At 33.7% G+C, this 11,295-nt stretch overlaps 1 protein-coding gene across 5 annotated transcripts; it reads left to right on the forward strand.

The window, feature by feature from the left end:
* Window positions 1-4,756: 4,756 nt before the first annotated feature.
* LOC148880777 (mannose-1-phosphate guanylyltransferase 1-like) lies at window positions 4,757-9,943 on the forward strand. 5 transcript variants are annotated; one of them, XM_088962803.1, is made up of 6 exons: window positions 4,757-5,652; window positions 5,756-5,791; window positions 7,927-8,056; window positions 8,305-8,367; window positions 8,446-8,682; window positions 8,889-9,943. In XM_088962803.1, the coding sequence occupies exons 3-6, from the start codon at window positions 7,946-7,948 to the stop codon at window positions 9,558-9,560; spliced, it is 1,083 nt and encodes a 360-aa protein (XP_088818929.1). In that variant the 5' UTR covers window positions 4,757-5,652; window positions 5,756-5,791; window positions 7,927-7,945; the 3' UTR covers window positions 9,561-9,943. The 5 variants fall into 5 exon arrangements, with proteins under 5 accessions (XP_088818929.1, XP_088818927.1, XP_088818930.1 ...); XM_088962801.1 differs by having other exon boundaries at window positions 7,937-8,056; XM_088962804.1 differs by lacking the exon at window positions 4,757-5,652 and having other exon boundaries at window positions 5,664-5,791.
* The last annotated feature ends 1,352 nt before the right edge of the window (window positions 9,944-11,295 follow it).

Genomic DNA, 11,295 nt, shown 5'->3' on the forward strand with positions numbered 1-11,295 from the left:
TATATATATTAAAACAAGGAAATCTAGAAATTTTCTCATTTTTCTAATTTTTTATTTTTTTAATTTCATGTCATTTTTGAAACAATAAATGAGATGCACTTTCCTAATAACCTAAATAATCTCTTGTCCTAAAATTTCTCCTAAACTACCTCCTTCATTATCCCACCACTTTCTCCAAATCTATCTCTAGTTCACATTTATCTTCTAAATTATCTCTAATTCCTATTTATTCTCTCGCCTACTTTTTATCTATATCTATTTAAAGAACATTTGGATTAAAAAATTTAAAAATTATTTAAATATTCTAACAAAATTATATAATAAGTTTAAAATATTTATTAAAAACACAAAAAGTAATTTTTATTTTTATAAAACATATCACAAAATTATGTATTAACAATTTAAATTATATTTTTTCAGGATTATCAATTTAAATGTTTTTCAAATATTTAATAATATGTAATAGTTTTAAATAAATAAAATTCAAATAAAAAAATGCTCAACTATTTTATAGATTATTTAAATATTTATCATAACTATATTTTAAATAGTTAAAATAACGAAATTATGTAATAAATTTAAAAAAATTCTTCAAAGTAGAAAATAATTATAACATAGTATTAAAATTAATAATAATTTAATATATTATACAATTAATAATGAAATTATGTAATAATAGTATAAAATTTATTTTATGTATAATTAAATTTAATAAATAATTAATATTTTAAAATTTAAATATTTTACATATTATTTAAGTATTTAAATAAATAAATATTTTAAATAACAAAATATTTAACATAACTAGATTTAAAATAGTTAAAATAAAGAAATTATGTAATAAATTTAAAAAAAATTATGAAAAGTAGAAAAATAATTATAACACAATATTGAAATTAATAATAATTTAATATTTTTACATAATATTGAAAATAAGTAATTTCACTTATATCAAGTAATAATTCAAGAATATAACTTTAAAAAATTAATATTTATTAATAATAATATTAAACTCTTAATCTGTATTTATTATATAATTATATATACTAAAATTAATATTTATTGTATTTCAGTAATTATTTATTATTTTTGTGTGATAAATGCATTTTCAATGATTATGTATAAATTTATTTTGCTTTATTATTTAAAAGAAAACTTTCAATAATTATTGGAGATTAAACTACTATTATTGAAAATTTTAAATTTAATTTGTTGTACTTGTTGTATTTTTGTTATAACTTATTGATTAATATTTATTAGAAATTAAACTATTATTTGAGATTATAACATTTATTGACTACGTTAATATGTTTTTAGTACTTATTTTGTAATTATTGTATTTTTTCATTACTAATATATTTTCGATAATTGTGTTCTCACTTTTCAATATTAAAAATTATATTTAAAATACAAAATATTAATATATATCCATGGTTAGGTCGTTCAAATTTGGTCGGTTTACAAATGGCCAAAGTAAAACTATCCAATTGGTTGAATTGGGAAATTTTTGAACCAAAGTTGACCTAAAATACTAGAAAACTGACTAACTCAGGTCGAGTTGATTTGGTTGGTTGGTTTCATCAATTTGATGAATAAACCTAACTGAAAATTAATTATTGTTATTTTTGTATTAATTAAAAAATTGAAATTAATTAAAAAGTTGAAAATATAAAACAATTGTGTACTTTTATGTATTTCTATTAAGATCATTTACTAGAACACACCTTATAGTTTTACATATTTACTTAAACCTACCTTATAGTTTTCATTTTACTAAAGCATCCCATATATTTTACAACTTATTTACTTAATCAACCTTTCATTAAGGAGTATTTGTTTTGCCATTAGGCCCATATTTTTTATTCCAAAATTACCCTTAACACTTTTTTTTGTACATAAAACAAAATTGACCAAATATAACCAGTAGAGTGGTTGCTTGTGTCTTATTAAGGAAAAATGGTATTTTTATTTTTATTTTCTTTTGATTAAACTTATTTAATTATAAGTGGTGTTTTAGTAAAATGCTAACTATAAGGTAGACTTTAGTAAATTCATGAAATTATAAAGGGTATTTTAGTAAATGATCATTTATATTATTTAGCTTTTGTTTAATAAACACCATGCATCATACGGGTCTCCACTAGTTTCTAATATAGAGACATACTAGTTTGGACCCACGATTTGCATGATAGGCTTTGTTATGTAAATTGAAGTAGCGTAGGGATGTCAATAGGTCTAGTTAAGGCCTTGTTTGTTTTTCAAGAACTTACTCTCATAGGTATATTCATGGGAAATTTCTGGATTAGTACTATGTAGGCTTGTTCATGGGCCGGGTAGCCCGACGGGCTTGCACATAGTTTTTAGCTCGTGGGCTTGACCTCAAGCCTAAAAGCCAGAGCTCGACTATTTTATGGGTCGGGCTTAGGATTTGCCATAAAAGCCCAGACCGACCCAACCTAGTGTAACCTATTCTAATTTCTAAACCCAAGCTGAATAAATACCCTTTCTTATTCCCTCTTTTCAGTCTTCATCTTCTTCTCTCCTCACTCAAACTCTCAAGAACCGAGACAAACTCAGATAGGCAACCACCATTGTCAATCTCAGAGGCGACATGCGAGCTCAGGCACCGGTCGTCTCTCTCTTTGGCGGTGAGTCTTCTCTCTCTCTATCTCTCTCGTAGTTCTCATTCTTAGTTTCTCATTCACTGAGTCACTGTTGCATATTCTCATTTTCTTAAGAACCAACACCACTAGTGAACTGCGGCAGTGAGTTGCTCTCTCTCTCTCTCTCTCTCTTTGTGTTCCATCTTCTCAATGTTTTCATTCTCACTAGTGAACACCAGCGCCACCATTGAACTCTGGTGAGCTCAGGTGAACTCATTCTCACCGGCGAACTCAGGATGCAATCTTCAATACAAGTGAAAGAAAAATCATTGTTAGGTCGGGCCTCGAGCTTTTTAATAGGGTCGGGCTTGGGCCCAAGTTGTAGGTTTGTTGGTCGGGCTGGGCTCGGGCTCGGACTTGAAAAAATTATGTTAATGAGGAGTGAAAGCCTAGCCTGGCCTGGCCCATGAACAAGTCTAGTACTATGTACTTTGGACCTAATGTTACTTTGGTCCCCGAACTTTAAAATGCGATAATTCAATACCTAACTTTCCAAACATGCCTACTTAATACCTATCATTAAGTAGCATTTGAAAAGACAAAAATGTCCTTCAAGTGTCATCTAATTTTTTTTATCAATCATCCAAATGTTAACAAAAAATGAATAGTCTCAAATCATTGCCTCTTCTATTCAAGAAAGTTAGGATCATCAGAATGCCCACGAGACATGACCCCAACTTATTGAATAGTAGAGAAAAGGATTTGAGAATGCTCATAGCTTTTTAATGTTTGGATGATTAATAAAGAAAATTAGATGACACTTGAAAAATATTTATGTATTTTCAAATGTTACTTAATGGCTGATTTACGATAGGTATTAGATTGACACATTTTTAAAGTTTGGGTATTGAATTGTTACATTTTAAAGTTTGGAAACCAAAGAGGCACTAAGCACAAAATACAGGATACTAATAAAAAAATTTACCTAAATTCATCTACTTATATTATATTTTACTTAATTTATTCCAAAAAATGTGGAGACATTTTTTACCATTTTAATTTTTTCCATTTGTCCTTTCTTTGGTAAACTCAACTTACGTAGAAGAGGTACCTAGAAAAATCAAATTTTTTTTTTTTGGCGGATCTCTCAGGGAAATAAGAACATGAGTAATCTCAATATCCCAATGAACTAACTTCCCCCTTCAAAATCCTACCTCTACATGGTTAGGTTAGGGTCAGGTTTACAGGATGTTGGGAGGGTCATATTAGAGTTTTAATAAATTTAGATCTTCTGCTAAGACACGTTCCAACCCCTTACCAACACTGGACCCTCGTAAAAGTGGGACCCGTCATATATAAGATGTGCGTATGAGACAATGTTGGTATTTTGTTGGAATATATTTTGTTGACAGGTGATCCGTACTCAGTTTTGATTGGGTCATTTATGAGTGACTCCCTTGCCTTGCTCGGCTCTATCTGGTTATAACTGGGTTCGCATCTGCCCCCTTCCCCACAGATTTGCCCCCAAAATCGTCCCACAAAATTGAAACGCGACGCGTGTCATGAAACACGCGCACTATGCGAGACGCGTGCGAAATCAATTTGACGCCGTTTCAGGCTCCCCCGTTAATTCCTCTCTTGCCCAAAGGGTTTCTTCTCCCAGTCTTCTCCATTCACTTCAAACTGAAACCCTGAAACCATTGCCCTTTCGTAACCCACCCACCGGAAATTAACCCGATCGAGTTCTGCCGGCCGAGAAGCACCATGTGGATTGAGAACTCTCTCTCTGCACCTGCTTTAAACATTTGGCATGCATGTGGAGTAGTCTGATGTCTGAACACTCTTGAAGTCTGAATAAAGGTTCAACTGGCATTTCCTTTGAAAGTATTTTTGGAATTGGTATTTCCCTAATGGGATCCGTCAAACTGTAAGATCTTGATCCTCTTTGCTTCTATAGATAAGATCAAGATTCAGTTGCCGCATACCCGCACCTGTTTAGCGAAGAATCTCTGAGTTAATAGCGCTTCTCTGCCGGACTACTCCACATGCATGCCAAATGTTTGAAAACCAGACTACGACGGTGACGTTTCAGATACTAGTCAATAATCTGCCGATGGATAAACTCACCGTGGAGTCGGTTGAGACCGTCAACAACCTCATATCTTGCACGATGCAGAAGATCAAGGCCGCCCTTCACTGCGAAAACCGAGAGACAGCGAGGAGAGCGAAGGTGCGGGTGCTGGCTGTAACTGTGCTTACTTGCTTGAAGACGACTAATCTAACGTTTGTGCATCCCAATAAATAATTAGCAGCAGCATCCCAAGTGGATTGACTGAAATATATAAAAGCATGAAATCACACTAGTGTGTACATGCAGTTTCAGTCGTCTCATAAACATCAAACATAGATGTAGAGTTACGGAAGGTGGAGGGTTTCAGGTCTGAAATTGGAGAAAGAGAACGGATTACGAAAGGTCGTGGGGTACTTACCTCCTTCCGGAACGGTCATTGGCGTCGACCGGCGGAACTCGAAAAGAGCAATCTCCGGCGGATTACGGAAGGTAGAGAGTTTCAAGTCTGAAATTGGAGAAAGAGGATAAGGGGATGATGCCCTTTTGGGCGAGAGGGAGTCAACGGGGCGGAACTAACGGCCGTCCTATGAGCTCCGCTAGAGTCTCTTTATTTCGCATTGAGCAGACACGTGGCGCGTACACAACGCGTGGGATGTTTTTGAGAGGCAATTCTGCGGGGCGATGCGAACCCGTTATAGCTAGCCACGTGTTGGATTCGGAAGGACAAGGATACAGAACTGGATGCCCCACACTCGATATGAAACCTGCCACATATGAAAAAAGATTAAGAAAAATTGAAAGTGTAATGTCGCAATTATATGGGATTCCCGGTCTTTCTCACTCCTACGTGCGAAAGATTCGGCGGGAAACCTGCCCCAATCAAGCCTTCCACTTGGTCTTCTTTTTCGTTATTCTGCTTCCCCTGCATTCAGTCTACACTTTTTCGTTATTCTGCTTCCCCGCTAGAGTCTCTCTCTGGTTAGCATGTCTTTCCATCTTCTTCTGTTGGGCTCTATTGTCTTTGGGTATTGTCGAGTATCCGCTGCTGTGTAATTTTTGTTCTTTTCCTTTCTGTTTTCAGGTTAGTTAGTAGCAGAATAACATCTTGGTAAACATGGTATTCTCTCTCTCTCTCTCTCTCTCTCTCTCTCTTATTTATCTATTTTCTGTTCTTGATGCTTGACGAAACAGTAGTTTTTTCCGTAAATTTTGAGGAGATCCATTAAAATTTTGTTTTAAACATAACAAGCGATTGCAAGTTTTCTTTGCAGCCAGACAAAAGCGCGCGGGCGCCCACACACATAGCTTTTTGTCTTTTTTTTAGTTTCCAGGAAATATGTGCTTGTAGTATGACGCAGAGAAATCATTTCTGTATTATTGTCATCTGTTTTAGGATGTAAAGCTAGTATCCTTCTTTCTTGTAAGATTTTTCATGCTCTTCAAGAACTTCAGCGAAGTGCTCGAACCTGAAAATCTATAAAGGAACGGATTCCCTTAATGTTGTCTATGAAAGAAAGAAAGAAAGGGGTTTCGTAGTTTTAGACTTTTAGCTGTACCAAGTCCTTTAATTTTCTTTACGAGGACTTGACAAAAACAAGATTTCCATGATTATCAGCCTTATTAGTTGACTTCAAGTGCTAAAAACTAAAGACAATGTCGCGTAACGTCGCCTTTGTTACCAAGGTAATGCTAATGATTCCTGTAATGTGGTTTATTTTTTCTCTAGAAGTAATGAGCTGGTTGAGTGCAAGAGGCAACCTATTATTTTTTAATACTCAAATCAACTATCATTGTGCTTAAGCTGAACCTATATATAAAAAAGCTTTCGTCTCATAAGTTATGACTATTAAATTCCTTTATTAGTGGTTGGTAAGGTTTCTATTTGTATTTGTGGCTTAGTTCCTAGAAGTAATAAATTACTCACATTGCAACCTGTTATTCCTTTAACATTCATAAATGATATTATTATGTTTACTTTTGTCAAATGACCATATAAAAAGCTGTGCCTTCCTCTCATCACTTCAAAGACATTGAGATTAGTCCTTATGGCCATACTAGCAATGTTGTATGGAGCAGAATGGATGGACATTCAAGAAAAATGTCCAAAACATGGATGAGGCACAAATCTTGAGATGAATGAGTGGGAAAACTGAAAACCTTGGAAAAAAAGGAGTATGGGAAATCTGGAAGTATCCCAATAGGTCATAAAATGAGGGAAAGTAGACCAACAGGTCATGTCCATAACAGACCATCTACAGCATCAGTAGGAAGAAGTAACCTGTTTCAAGTTGTTGGGTAGAAAAGCTAGGACAGGCCAAAAAGAACTTGTGTTGAAATAGTGGCAAATGATTTGAGGGCCGTAATTTAACGATGGTATGGCCCTGAATAAAGTGGAATTGTAGAACAGGTTTCATGTAGCCTGCTCACATAGCTGGGACAAAGCTTGTTGAATTGAGTTGGCTTCCATGATAGCTCTGTGATTAATCTATCGGATAGCTTTAGTAAATAAACTTGGAAATTCAAAATTTTTCATTGACTGGAGCAATTTCCTGTTTTTTTCTTTAATGATCTTCATGAGTTTCAAGTTGGTTTCCAATCTTTTGAGTTGCACAAGCCACATTTTCCTGTATGAAATTAAAGTTTGATCAGAGTAGGTGCTTTCAGGGTAATGTGGATCTTCAAATATGCATCAGTTAGCCTTGAACTTTTTTGGGTCTAGAATCACTATGACATCTCAATTAATTGATAAATTCAAGAAGGGGTGTAAGGATATTTCAAATCTCCGGTTTGAGTGCTAGTTTGTCATTGTTCTTTAATAAGAAGATTGCAATTCCACAATTCCTAACAAAAGGAAAGATATGGCATGAAAGAAATCCTAAAATCACAATAAAATGAGCTATAAAACTTTTGGCATTTGCTGTTGGACATTTACAAAGTTCATTATTTCCTGGTACACACTCCACTTTCTTTTATTGAGGATAAATGGTTCATAGTAATATTAATCTGGACCTCTAAGTGAAGTTTACAGAGACACTTTTAATAATCTTAAGTTAAAGGTGACTTGGTCAAATAGATCTTAAGTTGAGGCGACTTAATCAAGCTTATGGTGTAGGACTTATTTATTGGTAAGACTAGAGAGTTGATTGATCTGATGGGATCATGATCTCATGGTTTCAAACCTCAGATCTGATCATTTGGATGGGCATATTTTATGTAGAAACATTGTTCTAAGCTCTATCCAACCATTAACAGGAATCTGCAGGATATCACCATGAAGGCACTCATCTTGGTTGGTGGATTTGGCACACGCTTAAGGCCCCTGACATTGAGTAAGCCAAAGCCACTTGTGGATTTTGCCAACAAACCAATCATTTTGCATCAGGTGAGTCATGTATTATTCATTGCTTAAACATTTATAGACCCATGAACCAAATTGATTAGGACTTTGAGAATATGTCTAGCCACTTAAGGGCTGCAACTTGGGTGGGCTCAGGTTGAGAATTTGTCAATTTGAATACGCTTGGCACATTGTAAATTCTTCAGCTCAAGACCTGACTTGCACCTGTATAATTCTATTGATAAAAAAACTATGCTATAATAGTTTATGGAATTTTCGGTCTGTGGCATTAGATTGAAGCTCTCAAGGCTGTTGGAGTTTCAGAAGTTATCTTGGCCATCAATTACCAGCCGCAGGTAAGAAAGGTTCAACTAATTACTAACCAATGAGATTGAGGTTATGGTATCACATTTACATGGTTAGATAATTTATAGGTTATGAGGAGTGCCTTAGAAGAATTTGAGGTAAAGGTTGGTATCAAGATCACTTGCTCACAGGAGATGGAACCTTTGGGCACTGCAGGGCCACTGGCCCTTGCAAGAGAAAAGCTGATTGAATTTGGAGAACCATTCTTTGTTCTCAATAGTGACATTATTTGTGAGTATCCGCTAAAAGAGATGATAGAATTCCATAAAGCTCATGGAGGAGAGGCGTCAATCTTGGTAACCAAGGTGAGTTTAACTCTGGTGGTATCTTTGCTTCATATTGGAAAGCTATTATAGTCACCTCAATTTGTCAAACAATAAAGGGAAGCCCCCTCCCAAAAAATTGTAAAATGAAAGAAGAAAATACCAATTAGAAAAAGCTACAGGAGACGGTGAAAGAAAATATTACTTGTCCTATGGATAAATATAGACAATTATTTTTCTGTGGGCAGGTGGATGAGCCTTCAAAATATGGTGTTGTGGTTCTGGATGAGGAAAATGGAAGGGTTAACAGCTTCATTGAGAAACCAGTAACATTTGTTGGTAACAAGATTAATGCTGGAATCTACTTCCTGAACACCTCTGTTCTAGATAGAATTCAACCAATACCCACATCAATAGAAAGAGAGCTCTTCCCTGCCATAGCAAATGAAGGAAAGCTCTTTGCCATGGTTTCAACAGGTTTCTGGATGGATATTGGACAGCCAAAGGATTACCTAAAGGGCTTAAGGTTGTATTTAGATCATCTTAGAAGGGTGTCACCAGAAATACTCTCGGTTGGGCCCTACATCATTGGCAACGTTCTGATAGATGACAGTGCAAAGATCGGAGAAGGTTGTATTATTGGACCAGATGTGACTGTCGGTCCTGATTGCATAATTGAGTCTGGAGTAAGGCTATCATTCTGCACATTAATGAAGGGTGTCAGAGTAAAGAGTTCTGCTCATGTATCTGGAAGCATCATTGGATGGCATTCAACTGTTGGACAATCAGCCCAAGTTAGCAATATGGCGGTCCTTGGAGAGGATGTTCATGTCAGTGACACAATGTTCCTCAATGGAGTTGTTGTTCTACCACACAAGGAGATAAAATCACACTTTGTGAAGCCAGAAATCATAATGTAGGCAGCAATGGAATACAGAACCAAAACCATAATTCTCATGGACTGATTTATACATTATGTGTTTCCTATTTTCACTCTGTTACAGGGGTAAAAACTATCAGAAATCTTCATTGATACATAGAAAATTCTAAATGGAATCCTCTCTACCTTATCCAGTGTAAAATCTGCTTTAATGCAGTTGTGATCTAACCTGTCAGCAGTTTGGGCATGAAGCTCATTGATTCATGTTCTGTATTGCAACAACGAGGTATTGGGTTTAATGCTTTCATCCCAGCTTTTAGCTGCATAGCAAAATAAATTGATTAACGTGTGTAGTTGTAATACAACAACTTTGCTGTTTTGAAATTGAACTCGATGAAATTATCGATTCAACAAATTTTCTCTCAAGGTTTCTTTGGCTTTTCGGGCTGTTTGGATTCTCCATCATTACTTCTAATTCTATATTGTCAAGTATCATCATTATTTCAAATGATGATAAAATCAAGGTTCAAAGTATTGGAAACACAAGGTGTATCAGAAAGTTAATTTTAAGAAATGTATCGAGATATGCTTTGGAAACGTATAGATATAGACGAAAAATCAAGATATGCATGTATACACTAGAAAATCAAAAAAATTCCTTAAAAATATGAACAATAATAAAAATGAGTTTTATGTGAGTATAATTAATTTATTTAAACATAAAAACCATTCTTTAATGATTTATATAAAGTATCATGATATAATTAGTAACCATTAAAAAATAATAGAACTAGAATGTTTGTATATATATTAATATTTATTAGTTAATATTTTTTTGAAATCATTTATTAGTTAATATTTATTATGTATATAATTTAATATATACCTTAATTTTTAATAAATCAATATAACTTGCATTCATCTTATCATTGTATAAATATTAATAATCAAATTTATAGCATTTGTTAGGAAACATCCACCAAGGCAAGAAAGATTGCTTTGAGTATAAAAAATGTCTTTCTAATAAGTAATTAATGTTGGCATAATGGTTAATTAATTATTGTTATAAGCAAATGACTTGGGTTTGAAACTTATTACATTTGGTTCGTGATTTTTAACAAGTTATTTCACTTAAATAACATTTAATGGCATTATTAAATGTTGTAATCAAAGTTAACTTAAATGAGCATTTAATTAAATTATATTAGCATTTAGTGATGTCCCAAACTTTAAGACTTAATTAAAATTGATATTAATGAGAGAGAAGAGATAAATTTTATTTAAATTTAAATTTGATATTAATGAGAGAGAGAAGAGATAAATTATATTTAAAGTTAAATTTGATATTAATGAGAGAGAAGAGATAAATTAAATTTAAATTTAAAAAGAAGATGGAAATTAAATTCGACTAATACATAATGTGTATCGGTTCGTTTTGGGTATGTATTGATGCGTTTCGGATTGTATTGGCCGTTACATACCTGAAATGGCCCGATATAAAGTCGATACGGACCCGTATTGGTTCGATATAGACGAAAAAATACAAAACCCTATAATTAGACATGTTCCGTTTATCAGAACTCTTCCGAAACGATACGTATCGGCCCGTATCGACCGATACGTTGTGAAATTTAAAACCTTGGATAAAATTTCCATACTTGTCTTATGGTTAATATTGTTAATTGTTTAGAGGATGACAATCCAAACATCAATGAAAATCTTCAAATTTAAAAGAGGAAGTTCTACATGTACCATTCATTTCATCATTTTAAGAC

Source organism: Nelumbo lutea, chromosome 1, assembly GCF_056320005.1.
Source record: "Nelumbo lutea isolate HS-2025 chromosome 1, American lotus-T2T, whole genome shotgun sequence".
Classification (NCBI taxonomy): Eukaryota; Viridiplantae; Streptophyta; class Magnoliopsida; order Proteales; family Nelumbonaceae; genus Nelumbo; species Nelumbo lutea.